The following is a 19,740-nucleotide window of genomic DNA, read 5'->3' as shown; positions in this document are numbered from 1 at the left end:
ATCATTTTTTAATACAGATATGCATTTGTATTAATTTTATTTTATAGGCATGTATTATTCAACAAAAGGCAGTAATTATATAACCATGTGTCATTTTAATATTACTTATATTCTATTGTAGTGTTTATTTTGAATTAGCTTTTATATCTATATTTTCAGTTGAATTTTTGTTTTGTTTTAATATTTGTAGTGGTTTGTATTGTAGCTTTCATTTATTTTTATTACAGTTTTAATTAAACTTATTTTATTTCAGTTAGTTTCCAACATGTCTAATTTTCATTTAAGTATACCTTATTCTTCTAATACAGTATATTAAGCTGAATTTTAATGATTTTTTTATATATATAGTTTTAGTTAACAATAATGACTCTGCTGAACACTAAAAATTATTTATATATATTTCTTATTCATTCTTTTGTTTATTTAAACAAGAAAAAAAAAAAAACTCAACTTCAGTTCACAATCATGGCCTCAGTTTCCTGTTTTGAGCAGAGTATTCCACCCCCTCAAGCGTGTGGTTCTTGTTATAATCACTGAATCACTGGCCTGCCTCTCAATCCATGATTAAAGAGCAGTATTGAAATTGTACCCACACTGACCCAGACATAAACAGTTGCTTCAGAACCGAGCAGCAGAAGATCTGCGAGTGGCATTATGATGAATCATAAACGGCCTCTTTATCACTGATTGTTGAGAGGTTATATACAGTCTTATTTTTCTCTGAATTGTTGTGGGAGTATATTCTTTAATGTATTTTCTTTGCATTAAGAATAATGCTGTGCTCACAATAGTCTAGTGTATTTTTCCTTTGTGGCAGTTGTTTACCATTTTAATGTCACATGATATAAGTACATGATCATGTTATTACAGTATACTCTTTATCGTTAGATTTTACATTTGAACCGTGAATTTGCATGCGCTGACGTTCTGAGATCAATGCTTTTCCGTCAAACGGAAAGAAAAATGTATTTCGCATTGGGAGCGCAGAATTAGAAAATGCAAATGTTCTCACACATAGGCATGATTATTTTGGTATCTCTCTCCTAGACTGCTATTTTAAATTTTTCATAAATTCAGTGTGGCTCTTGCACAACTGGTGCCAAATTAATTTATTTCCTAATTCATTAACTACCATCCGCCCTGTTCAATTTGCACTGACATTTTTCTTCACAGTGCTGAAAGATGACCTTTTAAAAGAGCAGCTCCTGAAATATGCAGGTGGCTTTGCACAAAACACCAAAACATTTAGATTTACATTGAAGGCATTTATCAGATTATGTTATTAATGTGTTATGTTGCATCGTTAGTAGTAAAAAAAAATTCTGCTCACCAAGGCTGCATTTATGTGAACAAAAACAGTAACAACAGCAATATTTTGATCGTGAATTATAATTATAATTAAAAAAATATGGCAAAGCTTAATTTTCAGGATCATTACTCCAGTCTTTAGTGTCACATTGTCCTTCAGAAATTATTCTAATATGCTGATTTGCTGCTCAATAAACATTTATTATTATTATTATCAATGTTCAAAACGGTTATGTTGCTTGATATTTTTGTGGAAACTGTGATACATTTTTCAGGATTTGATGAATATAATGTTATTAAGCAGCATTTAATTGAAATTGATTTTTTTTTTTTTTTTTTATCTAATGTTTAAGTCTTTACTGTCACTTTTGATCAATTTAATACATCCTTGCTGAATAAAAGTATGATTTTTTTTTTAACACTTGCTAGCAGTTTGCTGTTTGTTAGTCTATTTCAAATACTGTTATGAAAAGTATGCGACAAGATTATGTAACCTTACACCCTAATTTTATTTGAATCAAATTCTGTGGCAGCAATGTAGCCTATGCATTATTCAGCATAAGGAAATCCCATAATGCATTGTGACAGACAAGTCAATTCTAAATATAGTTAATTGAATACTAAAGAAAAAGTGTACACTTGTAACCACTAGGCTACGTCACCCTCAGTTGTGTTTTTTTTTTACTTTATCCAGGCATCAATAGAGGATTCATTGCAGAGGAAATGCATATGAATATCTGTCCTGGTTGAAGATCAGCTGGGCTGCAGCATTCTCCATGTGCTGCAGACATTTTATTGCTTACACTGGGCTGTCGGCCAACAATGAGTTGCAGTAATGAAGATGAGACCAGACTAAGGCCTGTACTGTAGTAAATCTCCTGTCCAACATACAGGAATAGAGATCTAGTGTTTTGAATTCACAGATTTGTCATTATCTTAAAGGGGTCACATGATGAGCAATATAATTTTCCTTGATCCTTTGAAAGAAATTAGTTTGATGTACTATGAGCATTTTCACAACTCAGAACTCAAAAACACTGCTTATAGGGTGTAATGATACCCTCATGTCATGATTCGATACATACTGTATCACGATACTGAACTCACTATACGATAGTATTACGATACTCCAAGACATATGGTAAAAGCTTAACAAAAAATGTTGATTAAAATGCTACATTTGGTATTACATTGGGGGTGTAAATGAATAGGCTTGGAATTGGTGCTGGTAAACCAGTGCACAGGGGTGCGTTCTCCGAAACTACCTTAACGCTACGTCGTTCTTAAGTTGTACCTTAAGAAGTACCTTATCGTTAATACGTGGTTTCCGAAACCTTCTTAGTTAAGTATACCTTCTGTAAGTCATACGTTCGTAAGGTTGGTCTGGAGCGCTCTTAGCTATACCTTATCGCTGCTGATGGTTCATACCGCTAGTGGCCACCACTACGCAAAAAGCTTTTTTACATCGCAGTTTAATTACACATAGAAAATTTTATATGAACATTTAATATAAAATCTGATTTAGTATTAAAATTAAATTTTTACTTTACTTTAAAATTTTACACATAAAATACTTAAGTTGTTATAGCCTACACCCAGTGTATGGAAGTGTTTTCATTAATAAAGTTTCCATACACTAATGGTTGTTAGCTTTTTTAATTACTATCCTAAGGCACATCAGCTGGCGAACCATTTGACAGAAAAGGCTTAGGAGTCTATATAAAGAAAGATGAGTTGCACAAACTTTATAGCTATGGCAGCGAGACAGCGAGTACTTGTTTTAAATCAAAGACAGCGCCGTCCACGGAGCCAGTTAGTGTATGTCAACTACATGGCTGGTGGATAATCAGCATACGTTGTGGAGAACATTAACACTTATGGCCGTGAGGGTTTGGGATTGCACACTTGCTAAATTATAAACACATACTCATATTTATTTCTGCATGTACATATTTCAATGAGCCCCGATAAATGCAGTTTGTACTATTTCTAAAATGCTTCTTTATAAAGAACATTGTTTTCTCAATACTTTACCTATACCGCTGTGAAGGAAAGAGCGCACAATCGATCATCGAGGCATCGATATCAACCTATTCAGCGCCTCCACCATGGACAGCGCCTGCTAAGGTCGAACTTAAGAAGGTTTACCTTAAGCAACATCCTAAGGTATAGTTCGGAGAACACACGTAGGAAAGGTATACCTGTAGTTAAGGTGTACCTTTTGAGTCTTCGTAGCGCGCTATGAGACAACGTTATCGGAGAACGCACCCCAGGACAATAGTGAATAAAAATGTTCATGATTCTGAAGCTAAAAATTAGGGCTGTCCCCGACTATGGATTTTCATAGTCGAATCTGACTCGTCAAGTCTTGCCTAGTCGACTAATAGTCGAATCATGTGTATGGGGGTGGGGCTTTAACATTTCAAAGCTGCGATGTACAGAAAATCACACAAAGATATAGAAGAAAATGTATAAAAACATTTTGGATCAATAAAACTAAGAAATAATATAAATAACTCCAGAAAGGCCACACTGCAGACAGGATTTACATTCACATGCAAATCAAATTAAATCGGCTAAATTACCTGTGCAAGCAGGCTCTAAGTACAGCACAACATAGATGCGTCATGCACCGAAAAAATAAACAATTAATTTACAAAATTAAATTAGAACAGAATATACCTTTCTAATAAATAAAAATACAAAACGAAATAAATCAGAATCAAGTCACAAGATGAGGAGCAAATGTGTGCAAAATGCCTAAAGTGCAGGGGAACATATATTCAAAACACAAAGCCACAAATAGTTAGATTAGATAACCCTGACAGATCAATAAATAAAATAAAAATAAAGAAATTATTAAAATAACGATAGTAGCCAGAATTTTCAACTTTGTCTTTTTAACTGCAGAAACAACAATAAATGCTAAACTGGAGTGGCAGTCTTTTTAGCTAAAAATGTTCACAGCCTCCAAAAATCATATTATGACCGGCTGAAAAGTTTTGAAATCACTTGTACCCTAACGTTACCTGATCGAGAGAACAAATCCAGTCTTTCACTCTGTGTCCGTTGGAGTCTTTTGTGCGCGCGGATCAAATACATTCTAAAACACTTAACGTGAAAAACGTTTAACGACTTAATCTCCTAAAATAGTTAAATTAAAATATGAAAACGCTTTACTATAGGAGGAATGCATTGCGTTCATAATCTGGGTTCATCTGCTTATCTGCACATAGTATGGTTTCTTAATAAAGTGTGTACTGTGTACATGCATTAAGTCACGTAAGTGCCTTTTAAGCGTTTTAAAAGCTTTTTTCACGTTAAGCATTTTAGAATGTCCCGTGGAAAACCAACTTGTTAACGTTGGCCGGCACAAGTGCGATCATGGTTTTCCTGATGCTAAATCCAGCCTTGGAGAATATCCTTTCTGATGGTGTACATCCACGCTTTAGATTTTCTTATCCCAGACATTGTTAAAGATTTAAATCCTTGCCGCCAAGACGCTCCTCTGTCGGTCACGGATTGAAAGTGAAACTTAAATCTGTCACGGGGTGTTTGGATTTATTCACGCACGTTAAAAAATAGTTATTAAAAGCTTCTTTCTTTGCACATTTTTATATACAGCATTATCATAATAGGCTGAATGTTAACGTATTGACAGAAAACCGGTAGTTCTATGTGAAATCAGACATTGAGCGCCCTCATTTAGCCAAAGTGGCATGATCCTCGTTTCATAACACCTCTGCGAAGATTCGACCGTGAGATCGGTAGTCGAATCAGGCTCCTCCAATCGAAGCATCGAATCTTCGACTATTCGGGGTCACTCACCCCTACTAAAAATACAGAATTATTTGTCTCTGACTAGATATTTTTCAAATAATGTAGGCCACATTTTACTGGTAACATATGGCAAATGACATTTGGCATTATCAGGGCCCACAAATATTCCCCCACTGCATTATTATACATTATATTCAACATTAGTACTTTTGATGTAGTACTGACACTAATCACACATTTTTTCCTCACACAGAAATTTTATTTTGGGTGAACTATACACAATACATGTTGTCACTATCCACAATACATATTGTTGCATTTTTGTATTGCGATACATTGTGACGCAGTATATTGTTACACCCCACCTGCTTATCAAAATGAATCTGCAAAATTGTCTTTTTTGAACTTCACAACTTTCTGATATCCAACAGGTTTGTCAATGCTTGACTGTTCGCAGTTATATGTAAATGTTGATTTGTTGTGCAGACATTTGGCTTGACTGGTCATGGTGAGTTAAAAGGAGAAATCAGTAGAGATGCTGTTATTCCTAAACAACGAAAAGTCTGCCAAACCTTGTGCTATTCCTAACTGTGTGTAGCACCTGTTGCTCTGCATATCCTTCTAAACAATCCCAAACGAGCAGCTGAAGTTTATTTTTAACAAAGTGCTTGATCGTTTCAGTCTGACTTTATCCATTTATGCAGTATATTTCAGCTTGGATTGTTTTGCGATTCTGTCACAATATGCATGGCTTCCCAAAGAGGCTTTTATTGAAAGATGAGACAGTTAAAAACTATTTTGGATCCAACAGCTGAAAGTAAAGTTTTTCTTAAAGGCACAGCAGCAAAAAACAAACAAACAAACACACACACACACACACACACACACACACACACACTATGGCGCCACAGAGATTCTAGCTTGTGTTAGAATACGAAAAAACATTTTAGCACAAAAAAATGACACTTCAGTAAGCTTCACCTTTAAGTAACACCCACAAAGATGTGCAATTACATAGATTGACTTATGCAACACATTTTAATAAGACTCCATCAGAAGCTCTTGAGGCAGGAACTGAATGGTTGAATTGCTATGAGTTTCAAATGAAAAACAGACTAATACTCAAAGGCTTCAGAAAGAGTGTAAGTGTGTGTTTTTGAGTGTGTGTTGTGGGTGGTGACACTTTAAAGTGCACAGCAGCAACAAAACCCCTCCCCCTGCATCAGAGAGCTTGTTGCCATGGTGACGGGCTTTGGCAGCCAGCAAAGCTTGTTATAAAACTCATAAGAGTTTCAGTGACCCTAAGAATACGCCAGTCGTCTAGTCAAAATAGCTTATTAGAAATTAGTTTATAGACATGCATCCATCACTCCGGCCATCTTACAGCTGTGTGTATCTCTAAAGAGCAGATCTCTGAGGAGGGAAAAAAAAGCTGTGTGTTTGCTAGTACGTTGCTTACTGGTCCAAGTCAAAAAGAGGCCACACACATGATGATATATTTTGTTGTCTCTTTCAATGTAAGTCTAAGGGATTTTTTCCTGTTTATGCAAGCTGCACAATTTTAGGGATCCGTAGCATATGTCGCATGATCCTTCAGAAATCCTTCTAACGCATGTACTAAAAAGTTTAAGTTTCCAGCGATAAGAAATTTGACTATGAGACGACAAAATCAATCAAAAATCACAGCCAATCAGAACGGCGTGTGGGCGGAGTCTCTGCAAGCACTGCATTCCCTACGAAATGGATAAGTATATAATCAAATTCAAACGTATTATAACACTTTAATACTTATAAAAATACATACTGAGTGACTGAAACTATCATAGAATACACTTTCACCGTTCGTTTCCTTTCATTTATTTTCAAGATCTGATGGCTATTTTCACGGTGGCTTTAAAGGTCACACAAAATGATATTTAAACTCGCATCAAATTTTTTTTAACAATAAATAAAGCGCATAATCAGTAGCTGAGATTATCATTGTCGTACTGCATGCTGTTGTTCCAGCTGGAACACTGCAGAAATAGAAACTGTCCCTAAAATAGAATCGTCACGTATTGCCGTTGCTGCTGGTTAGGATAAACTCTGATTAACGTGGAAAAACATACATTTTAACACGTGTTGCGGCGTCAGTCACGTCTGGGTATATACTAATATACTAATTTATTGCTCAAGTGACATTCCATATTAATATATCAGTATTGAAAACCGTTGTGCTGCTCAGTTTTTTTGTGGAAACCATGATTTTTTTTTTTTTTTTTCATGAATAGAAAGTTAAAAAGAACAGCATTTATTTAGAACAGAAATCTTTTGTAACACTATAAAAGTTTTTTCTCTCACTTTTGATCAGTTTAATGCATCCTTGTTGAATTAAATAAAAAATCTCATTGGCTACAAACATTTGCACTATAGTTTGCATTTTTGGCAGTCATTTCATTACTGCTTATTTTAAATGAAAGTACGACCTTTGAATCATTTAGCCAGATGTTTTGTAAAGGATAAAACATGATCTTTACCAATAACAAACTTATACGTTTTCTCTACTTAGGAAAATATAAGGGCTATTAGTTCCTTCTGAGTGCTTCCTTCAATGTATTATTTGATATATTTGAGTCAGGCTGAAACATATTTATCCAAAGGTTTCAGACCATAGGCCATTTATAACCATATTTTGCATCAAAATATACATTAATACAAATGATTATATTACCAATTTTGGCCAAATATGGATGCTTAATATGATTTAAGTTGAATTACAGACCTTCACATACTAGCTCTGTGATGTCTGTTCCCTTTTTTCCTCCATATCATGGATGTCCATCTTTTTTTTTTAAACCAGTGGATTTATTTTAATATCCCATACCGCATATCATGCCTTCAGCTTTGTTGGTTAAAAGCCATTTACAAGTCCCAGACCACCTCTTTGTATTGAATTTGTTGGCTTTTAAAACCTGCAGTCTTTCATTGCGTCTACTGAATTTGTAGACGGCGAACTGCTCAAGTTCTCTTTATTGATTTGGCTGAGCGGCCCCTGCAGCTGCTCCTTTTCTCTCAGCTCCTCTTGGCAGTGACGGAGGCTCTCTCTGATTTCCTGTTGCATAAAGTCCTTCTCTCTCATGTTAACTCTTTCGTTAATGTCGTGTTTGACAGAGCGTGTTCACTGAATTAGTATTTGTGTAACACGTTCATTAACTATTAAGGTTTGCAGGCTTTTTATTCGAGTGCTTAATTATTTTTAGTATGTAATGTTCAGTATTTGTTAGTATTTTTACAATATTCTGACAGTATTTGTTCAATTTACTTTATTAAAATGAGCTAAAGCAACACAATTGCTGAACAGTTTGCTGGTAAGATTTTTTTTTTGAAAGAAGTCTCTAACGGTCACCAAGGCTTCTTCTGGTTACCATTGTGCTGAAGATTAGAGTTTGTGCTTAGGTGGCCACATGTATGATTCATTACTCAATGAGCAATAGCTGTGCTAATAATAATACTTCTTACTTGTTGTTTTACTACTTGTGAGTTATAGAAACTATATATAAAACATACATAACTGAAACATTAATTAAACACGAGTAAGTTCAACTTCCTCTAACCACTTGCCTTAAATATTTGCAAAATCAAAAAAGCTATTCTATTCTATTCTATTCTATTCTATTCTATTCTATTCTATTCTATTCTATTCTATTCTATTCTATTCTATTCTATTCATATTCTATTCATATTTTAAGGTCAATATGCAATCAAATTGACATGCTTCTAGTCTTAATGTATTGATTGGGTGTTGTTGATTGAATTTGCTTCACCTTTCTTTCTTGTCATGAATCTCTGATCTGATCTTTTTCTCAATAAATATCCAGTTTCACTCAGAATTGCCACATTTTATAAGTAAAATGGGTCGTAACCTTATTTCATGTTGATTTGTATTGATTCATGTGTTCACAGCTTAATCGTAAATCACTATCCCTCTTTCTTCCCCCCCCCCCACAGAAACCTGTCCAGGAACCCTCTGACGACACTCTCTTGGCAGCTTTTTCAGCACCTTCAGCTGGTCGAACTGTAAGTTCATCCTGCATTGGTTAACTGTATTTCACCAATGTGAGATAAATCACAGTATAAACACACCAAGCAATAATTCCTCAATCTATGATAGATCTCAAAACCCTCTCTGCATAGATTTTCTGTGATAAGCAGCACTCGCCTGCCAAATTGGACGCTGAAATGCAGGCTTGATTATCAATTGCATTGCTGTGTTCATTAGAAACGTTTTCAGCAAGTTACTGTTGATTAATTTGTTTGTGCACCCCCTGCTCTCCCCCCTCGAATAGACTTGTGTCTCTGTCAAAGCAAAACTTCTCCAGTGATGAAGCAGAAATACTGTTTATGTCTGCGAACAGTGGAGTTGCTCGTGCTGGTTAATTAAGACATGGCATTGAAATGTATTGGTCTTGTCTGCTGAGAGCCTGACCTCATTTTCTTGTGTCATGAATATTTGAGCAATCTACATGTACATAAAGTGATGAGTTTGTTTATTGATTGTGAGCGGCGACGTGGTGCCGTCGCGTTGTGTTTAAAATGATAAAACAATTCAATTATTTTTCATTTGACACGTCCTGTCCTCATTCTTTGCTGTGGCTGAACACAACTTGAAGAGCCACTGACATATGTCCTGCTTAATTTTTTATTACGCACATTTTTGGCCTTTCATTTCAGAATGTGTTAGGGGATTTCGACTGTGCGCCGTGCTGTCTTTTCCTGTCCTCGCTGATGTGGATATTGTGGATGATGATATAAACAACGCATGTCATTCATCCAAATCTGTCCTTTGGAAAATGAGAAATTAATTGTTAACTGTTATGGTGAATTAGGCATCTTTTCCAGGTGGGGTGCTTTAGAGATCATTTCAGCTCAGTTCAGTGCTGAAAAGTAAGATTAAATTCAGTTCTAAAATATGTGTTCAACTGCATCAAAACATGCCATTATGTGCCAATATCAAAAGATGAACCTGGCTCATATTGTTTTGTGTAATTCTTTGATTTTGGGTAAATTACAGGAATAATCTATGGAAACTTGATTTTGCCACGGAGTAAAAAAAAAAAAAAAAAAGACTTTTTAAATTCACAATTTTGACTTTTTTTTCCTTGGAATTCTGAGTTTATATCTCACAAGTTTCCCCCCGCGATTCAGATGAAAGGAAAATCATAATTGCAATATAAAAAAGTCTGAAGTGCCTTTTTATTTTGCTAACCCATGGTGAAAAAAAAACAATTGTGAATTTCCCAGAAAAAGATTCTGACAAAAGAAAAACAAAATCAAAATTGTGAGATAAAAAGTTCACAATTACTTTTTAAATTTTATTCCGTGGCATAAACAAGCTTTCATAATAGTCAGTAAATGTCAGGGAAATTATAAAATAAAGACCTGAAAATTTTGTGGAAATCTTAATGGAAATTTCTAGAATGAATGAAAATCTTTGTAGTTATTCCAGTCAGCTCTTTTGTTATCGTTTTAATGAGTGAAATCTCTGGTATTATTAAGAATCTTTATTTATTAATGATGAATGACTGTGAAGTGAGAATTCATAAAGGACATCACTGTTGTAGTGTACAATACATCATATCTTTACTGTCACAAGCATCTTCAAAACAATGACCGTATACTGACAGCTAAAATTAAACAGGACATATATAAATGCTTTTTTTAAGTTTGCAATGTTAAAGGGATAGTTGCAAGACAATAATTACAGACATTAAAATGGATAATTCACCCCAAAATGATCATTCTGTCATCATTTACAGACCTACATATTGCTCCAGAAAAAAAAAAAAAAAAATGTCTTGGTTGTTGTTTTCCATTCAATGGAAATCAATGGGCCCCAATGTTGTTTAGATCCCAACATTCTTCAAACTATCTTCTTTTGTGCTCCGCAGCAGAAAGTCTACAGGTTTGGAACAACATGTGGGTGAGTAAACGATGACAGAACTTTTATTTTTGGGTCAACTATCCTTTTAAAAGTCTGGGATTATTAAAACAATATGCATGATGTGTCCATTTGAAATGATGTTTCTGAGTTCTCTTGCTGCTCTGTATTTGAGAGTGACATTCACCACTGGCATGATGTGTCATCAAAATGATTGATCATATGGTTGAACTACTCTTAAAATGAAAATGAAAGACTGCATTGCAATAAATCCGACAATGTCATTGTCCTCAAGGACAATTAGTACACAAACATTTGCAGACTTACTTAATTAGCATAAGTTCTTAGTGTCTCCTCTATCAGAGTAAGTACTTCCTTTTTACAAAGGAAGTGACATCAAGATGGGCTGGCGGTTATAAATTATAGCTCACTATTTTTTAGACTTTAGTTTTGACAGTATTAAATGACAGTTCCTTTTATTAAAAAGTATATGACACAAAATATGTATTTACTTTGCTCAAAGGGTGTGTTTTTTTCACTCACTGAGCAAAATATTAATTAATGCCAATTAGATTAAAAACAGTAAAATACAGACATTTTCCCATTGATTTTCACTAATGTAGGAGCAGATAAATATTTATCAAAAACTCCAAAACTCAAACTAAGTTGTAGGCCTAGATATGTGTATACTGTGTGTATATATACATATATACACACACACACACACACACACACACACATGCATACAGTATATATAAAGTTTGTTTTAGGCCTGGATATGTGTATAAATATGTATATATATATATACACTGAACAAAATTATAAACGAAAACCAGTCAGTGTCTGGTGTGACCACCATTTGCCTCACGCAGTGCAACACATCTCCTTCGCATAGAGTTGATCAGGCTGTTGATTGTGACCTGTGGAATGTTGGTTCTATGGAACTCCTCTTCAATGGCTGTGCGAAGTTGTTGGGTATTGGCAGGACCTGGAACATGCTGTCGTATTCGCCGATCCAGAGCATTCCAAACATGCTCAATGGGTGACATGTCAGGTGAGTATGCTGGCCATACAAGCTTCCAGGAATTGACCTATGGCTAAGCCACGCCCCCAAACGCGATGAGCCAATCACAGTGCGCATAGCTAACCCAATACACTCGGACATTCTCTGCTTCCACGTCCATTGAAATGCATTGCAGTTAGTCAGTTTTCATTCGTTTTTATCTGTTTTTTCTTGTCATTTTAAGTTTAAAATGGTCAAACGGTGTGCATGGGGTACATTCAACTCCAACACTAGGTATCCTGAGAGGCTGTGCGACGGTGTGTATTTTTTACCCTTTCCCAAACCACATCTCAACCGAGAAGTGTCTGCTCTGGATTAATTTATGCGGTAACTTAGACCACAACACCAACTAAACGTGGATAAATTAAACAAGGATGTCTACATCTGTTCTAAGGTAAGTCAACAACGTATTTGAACGTTATCTTTAACATCTCTAAAGTAACGTTAGCCTAGCTTCTAGCTGCGTTGCAGTTTGACGAGTACAGTTTGACAAAAGCACATTGTTGTGTTTTACACAAATATAAGTAGGCTAAACACTTTGCAGTTTTGATGATGTCCTGAATGAACAAAATGGAGTATGTTTTTATGTTTCCACTGTTCGATCGCGATCGCGCCCGCGCCTCTCTCTGACACACACACACACACACGCATTCCAGCATTGCAATCTTGACATCGCAGCCTGTTCATTATGCTGCGTTCACACCAAACGCGAATAGAGCGTCAAATTCGCGCGTATAAAGCGAGCGTTTGAAGCGAAATAGCACCAAACTATAACGTTTACACACTGACCTGTAACTTTAAATCTTTGTCTGGAGCTGAAGCATTTCATCGACCTTCTCAAAATAAAATGATTAATATAACCCTCCAATGCATAGTTAAGGCCCTTTTGGTGACTTTGAGATGATATATAATCTTTCTGTCTCCAAAAATCATCAATTGCCTCCTGTGAAATGTATCCAACTGTGACAGCTGCCATAGCTATGCCTGTTACCGAATGGTGACTGTTTGTCCGAGTGAGTGGAGGGGGCGTGGCTTAGCCATGTACAGATCCTTGCAACATGGGGCCGTGCATTATCTTACTGCAACATGAGGTGATGGTCGTGGATGAATGGCACAACAATGGGCCTCAGGATCTCGTCACGGTATCTCTGTACATTCAAAATGCCATCAATAAAATGCACCTGTGTTCGTTGTCCATAACATACGCCTGCCCATACCATAACCCCACCGCCACCATGGGCTACTCGATCCACAACGTTGACATCAGCAAACCGCTTACCCACACGACGCCATACACGCTGTCTGCCATCTGCCCTGTACAGTGAAAACCAGGATTCATCCATGAAGAGAACACCTCTCCAAAGTGCCAGACGCCATCGAATGTGAGCATTTGCCCACTCAAGTCGGTTACGACGACGAAATGCAGTCAGGTCGAGACCCCGATGAGGACGACGAGCATGCAGATGAGCTTCCCTGAGACAGTTTCTGACAGTTTGTGCAGAATTTCTTTGGTTATGCAAACCGATTGTTGCAGCTGCTGTCCGGGCGGCTGGTCTCAGACGATCTTGGAGGTGAAGATGCTGGATGTGGAGGTCCTGGGCTGGTGTGGTTACACGTTGGATGTACTGCCAAATTCTCTGAAATGCCTTTGGAGACGGCTTATGGTAGAGCAATTAACATTCAATTCACGGGCAACAGCTCTGGTGGACATTCCTGCAGTCCGCATGCCAATTGCACGCTCCCTCAAAACTTGCAACATCTGTGGCATTGTGCTGTGTGATAAAACTGCACATTTTAGAGTGGCCTTTTATTGTGGCCAGCCTAAGGCACACCTGTGCAATAATCATGCTTCTCAAAGGAGAAGTGCTTACTAGCACAGATTTAGACAGATTTGTGAACAATATTTGAGAGAAATAGGCCTTTTGTGTACATAGAAAAAGTCTTAGATCTTTGAGTTCAGCTCATGAAAAATGGGGGCAAAAACAAAAGTGTTGCGTTTATAATTTTGTTCAGTGTATATGCAGATGCATTTGTATAGGTAAGTTTGAATTGATCTATATATATATACTGTATATGTATACATACAGTATTATTAACTATTTTATATAAAAATGCTTTTAAATGAAATGGATGTTTCATCTCGGCAATGGAAGAAAAGGCAAAGAAAAGAACAACTGGATAAATAGCATTTATTTTCACTGAATATCCTTTGTTACCAAACAAATTTGAACTTCACTGAACAAATTACATGTATTATGGAGAATAATGGAGTAGATTGGTATCAGTTATGTTGCTGTGGTGCTGTAATAATGGTGTAATCTTCAAAGCTTGATGAGATTCACAGGCATTATTGATTTTCAGACCCAGTGAATCCATCCTAACAGTCATTGTAATATAATATCAGCCCATGGGTTTGGAAAAATAATTTAGACTTTATCCTTTAGTACTGGTTCTCAACTAGTGGGTCACAGGTATGGTCTGATGACAGCTGGGGAAATACATTTGAATGTTCATTTTTAAATAATTTTTTTTAATTAAAAATGTAAATTATGGAAGTATGTTGGGTCTCCACTTAAAGGTTGTATCAGTGATTTCAGGCCCCCCAAAAAATGATCACATTCATCTAATCTTTCCTAACGATCCGCTAGCTCCCCATAAGCATGCCGTCAAAAAAACGCATCTTTTTTTGGGGGGGCCTGAAATCACTGATACAACCTTTAATGCAAAATATGGATTCTGAAGCAAAACCAGTTTAGACCCGCTGCTTTAAAGCACCTCCGTGTTTTGTTTTATTTTTCAAATGGAAATGATCCCATTAGATTCAGAAGAATTTCTTTGAATTGTACAATTTCATTCCTCAATAGCTTTCAGGTGCACACACACAACTAAACCTCATCAGTGTGCATAATCATGTTATAGGCTGTCAATCATCGTTGATGATAGTCATGCCCCCCCGTTGGCCGCCACTGGTTTATTCCTGGCAGCGAAAATGATGCCTGAGTTTAAGCTCTAAGCACGTATAATTACTTAGTATAAAAAAAACACGTCTTTTCTGTTGTTGTTAGACTCAGTTTCACATTTCTCTCAGAAATACATTCTTTACATCACTTTGGCCATTCTAACTGTCGGCTCAATCCATGTCGTACAGATGAATTTCTTCCTGTGGATGACCTGACTCTTGGAGGTTTGCAGAAAGGGATTTGCAAAATAATGAAGGGCTCTGAAAACATACAGTAGTGTATTTCCTAACCCGAGTATACAGATTAATGGACTAAAGTTTCACGCTGAGATCAAAGCCTGTGGGTAATGATATACAGTTCATCACGTTGTGAGCGCCTCATTTTTCTTTCCATTCAGCTACTGCGACTATGTTTTTCAAGAAGTGAAATGTTGTATTGTTCCAGTAATCTATGTCCGCTCAGCTTTGTCAAATATCACACATACTCATTTGTCAGCATAATGTGCAATTTTTAGAAGATAAATTCTATTATATATTTTTATAATATATTATTTATGTGAATATAAATATTTAATACATATAGAACCATGCTATGTCATGTCAATGAGTATATTTTCTATGCGCATCAAATAATGATGCACCCAGAACTGGAACTATATTTTCACTACCGTAGAAAAGATTGCGTTATTATTGCTCGTGTCTTCAGTGTCACATGATCCATCAGAAATCACTCAAGAAAGATTTCTTATTATTAGCAATGTTGAAAACAGTTGTACTGCTTCATATTTTTGTGGAAATCTGAATTGAAATATGCTAAAAACAAAACAAACATCTGGAAGCTCTTCAAACCTGCCTTCAGAGAATGCCTTTTTTAAATTTTTACTTATTTTTGCATAAACTTTACTACATTTACTGATCTCATAAATACATAACTGATGTTTTAGTAACAATCTACAATGTCGCTGCTGGGAATGGGAATTCAGATATTTTTGCAGTTGCCAGTTTTACAGCTTTGAAATGTAAATATCCGTGCTTTGAATGTTGTTTATGTTATGCATCATGTATGTGACATCTAAAAAGATGCAGCTGACAAAATGGTTGTGTGCAACGCATGTCATGCAAGGCTAAATAAATAGTCAATTAGCAGGCGCTTTTTTCAAAACAGGCAACAAAACAGTCCCTCTGGAGCAGCCCATGGTTTTGTGTGTTACTCAAGGGAATGATGGGGATTGCTTATGGATCTCCCCAAGTGGGAAGCCTACCTTTTAGTAATCATCCTGGGTTACTATTTCACACCACCCTGGAGATAGTGTCACAAAACTGTTGTTTTCAACCAGGGCAGACAAAGATTGACTGATTTTGCATGCCTAGCTTTGAGTTTGGGGATTGTGTAACTACCGTTAGATGTGTGTTGTTGACGCAGGAGGCTGGAGGGAGTCGTCTTCGACTGCGGCTGTGAGATTCGTTGGATTCAGCTCTGGCAGCTGCGAGGTGAGGCCGGCCTGCACACCCAGCAACTCTACTGCAAGAAGGACGCGTACAAGATTCGCCTGAGATCATTGAGCATTGCCCACTGTGGTAAGACATCTTTCTTCATAAATAATACAACTGTAGGCCAAGCATGCACTACGTATTGTTATATAAGATTATATTACTTGTATGATGCAATGCTTATCTAACATTATGATGCAGTATTGGGGGGAGTGGGGTAAGGTTTTCTAACAATGTCCTCGTATAATCAAGGAAATTGTGCAGAGTTTTGTCATGCAAACATATTTGGATACACATCAAAACATCATATACAGATGAGAGATATTTTTATGCCAAAAAACAAAAAAAAACATATGAACTGCCAGGGTATAAACCATGCATATTTGAGGGTTAAGGTTCACCCTAAATGATTACAATAAGCATTTTAGTATTACATTATACATTTTACTGAATTTTTGAATTAAACAAATTAAACCTGAAAATATATAAATAAAAGTAAAGTTTCAGTATTTTAGTTGTGCTTTTGTAAATTATTATTTTAATACGGTTTCCTATTCATTTATTTTTACTTCTGTTTTAGTAATTTTAGTACCTTAAACCTATTTATTTGCCAAAGTAAGTTTTTCATTGAATTTTAGGAAATTATAGCAACACTGATATAGAAGCTTTTATAACATTGCAGACACCTTACTATTTTACCTTAGAGGAAAACTGAAGTAAAGAGCAGCACAATATAGTATAAATAATAGATTATCATCAAAAAACATGGCATTTTCTTACAAATACAGTAAATTATATGCTAGCTATAGCTTACACTAACTGTTACGCTTTGGTATTAACAAACAAAATGTTTACACAATATACCATGTTAATTAGCTATTTATGGACTGGTGGTAAAACATGGTAAAAAAATAAAGCATGTTGTTGCCGATTTAGTATTTTGCCTTAAACTATTCTTTTAAGAAAGCAATGAAAGTATAGACTTAAAAAGTCCTTGCTCTGATCTAGACCTGCCAGATATCAGCGTTGCTCACAGTAACCTCACTGTGTTGGAGGGCGATAACGTGATGCTCAGCTGCAACGGATCTGGTTCTCCGTTACCTGAGGTGGACTGGACTGTGAACGGCCTTCACTCCATCAACACGCACCAGGTGAGCGCCATTCATCCCACACCAAACAAACTCTCTAACCTTATTTTCAATCTAACCACAGCATAATGTTTCTCGCCTGCCCTCCAGTCGAATGTCTACTGGCCCAACATTCACTCCATCAACCTGACGCTGGTCAACGTGAGCAGAGACGACAACGGATTTGTTCTGACCTGCATCTCTGAGAATGTAGTTGGGATGACCAATGTGTCCCTTCAGCTTGCTGTGCTATGTACGTATATTTCTCTTGTTACAGGTTTTCATGTCTCATACTTAATGGTGTTTGCTGTTGCTAATACTGACATAATGTCAAATTATGCAGCTTGTTGAAGCAAGAAATGCTGGTCCTTTTAGCAATCAGGGTAGGATTCACAAAACATTCATACGAATAAAATTATTTTTAACTGCTATCTCCTTATCTCCCCCCTAGTTAATATAATATTAGTTCATATCTAACTAATTAGATATTACAGTGTAGCGACATATACTGTAATACGTATTACATTACTAGTGTACACGAGTACAGTGACACCAATCATCAATAATGTAAACAGGGATCAGTCATGATTATGTGCCACAGTGTGACATGACCTTTTTCATGAATCCAGCCCCAGACTTTCACCTGGCAGATGATAAAACATGGCACACAAAAAAACAACAACAACTACAACAGATTTAGAGACCAGAAATTATCCACCCTAAATTCTCTTGCCATTCAGAGCACCTTGGCAACTACATTGCAATGCCCTGCCAACCACCCATTGCACACTATCAGCGAGTTTTGTCACTCGGATTTCCTTCAGGAAATGTGAGGATCTAGTTCTATTAGCATGTTTTCATATCTGGTTCTGTTGTTAGGGTAAAGTGAAACATCAAGGGAAAATAAAATTAAGTTATCTTTTAAAATCTGCTGCAGAATTTATCACTTTCAGCTTTAATAAAACACACTGAAGCTTTTCATATAACCACTGCAAAATAAGTTGAGTGTACTTTATACTAAAATAAAGTGCTAAGAATGGCTTTATTTTATGTACAAAATGAGAAGTTGAAATATCATTAGTGTTTTCTGAATCTACAGCAACTCACCAAAAATGTATGTATTTTTTGCCTAGTTAAGAGCTTGTGAATTATATGCGAAGACTGTTGCAGAGATATAGATGAACACAACTGTTGTTTATTTGTTGTTCTATTGGCTTATTTTAATTAATTACTTTACCTGATTAGCAAATCAGACTGAATCAAACAATGACTGAATCAAGCAATGTTCAAATGCAAATGTATAAGTTTTCTGAAACTGAAAGTGCCCCTATTATGTTCTAATTTTGTTTTGGAGGACTCCTACAATAGGTTAACATGCATTCAAGGTAAAAAAAACACATTTTTTCATAATATACATTGCACATCACCTCTTTTCTCGACGCGTCTAAAAACAGTTAATTCGAAGATTCAGTGTCTCTAAACCCCTCCTTTCCGAAAGCCTACTCTGCTCTGATTGGTCAGATGGCCCAGTCTGTTGTGATTGGTCTACTGCTTACAGAGCATGTTGGAAACCAAATGTCCATTACCATATCTGAATTTCAGCTCTGGAGGCTTCCTTAGCACTTGATACACAATGATACGAACAGTAACGATGGCATTGGTTTTACCATATCAATTTGAGTCCTCATCCTTTTGACGTTCATGCAAAGTGGATTTGCTGTGCAGAAAACAGCATCTCCTCGACATGTCGACAACACAAGCCAAACTCTTCCAGTCTCAGCTACAGTTTTTGAGGACGGGTCAAAGTAGACCATACGCTGGCATTATGCAAATTTGTTACAAACCTACATTCACAAACAGCTATATTACACACTGCATGAAAGGAAATATTTGAAAAAGCATAATAGGGGCACTTTAAATCAAACAGTAACACTTTAGTTTACGGTCCAATCCTCACTATTAACTAGTTGCTTATTAGTATACTGTACATATTACTAGGATGTTGGCTGTTTATTATTACTTATAAAGCACATATTATTGCCTTATTCTTCATGACCTTATTCTATATCCCTTAGTCCTAGCTAATACCTGAACT

General features: G+C 36.2%; 1 protein-coding gene across 2 annotated transcripts in view; it reads left to right on the top strand.

The window, feature by feature from the left end:
- ntrk3b (neurotrophic tyrosine kinase, receptor, type 3b) overlaps positions 1-19,740 on the top strand; it is a 131,281-nt gene that overhangs the window by 47,783 nt on the left and 63,758 nt on the right. For both annotated transcript variants that reach the window (XM_084406053.1, XM_084406052.1), the window contains exons 4-7: positions 9,076-9,144; positions 16,451-16,605; positions 17,527-17,669; positions 17,757-17,898. In XM_084406053.1, coding sequence (XP_084262179.1) covers positions 9,076-9,144; positions 16,451-16,605; positions 17,527-17,669; positions 17,757-17,898 — 509 coding nt within the window. The remainder of the gene's footprint in view (positions 1-9,075; positions 9,145-16,450; positions 16,606-17,526; positions 17,670-17,756; positions 17,899-19,740) is intronic.

This window comes from Rutilus rutilus (assembly GCF_951802725.1).
Source record: "Rutilus rutilus genome assembly, chromosome: 3".
In the NCBI taxonomy this organism is placed as follows: Eukaryota; Metazoa; Chordata; class Actinopteri; order Cypriniformes; family Leuciscidae; genus Rutilus; species Rutilus rutilus.
The sequence above is the reverse complement of the archived record's forward strand: the minus strand, read 5'-3'. Positions and strand labels throughout refer to the sequence as shown.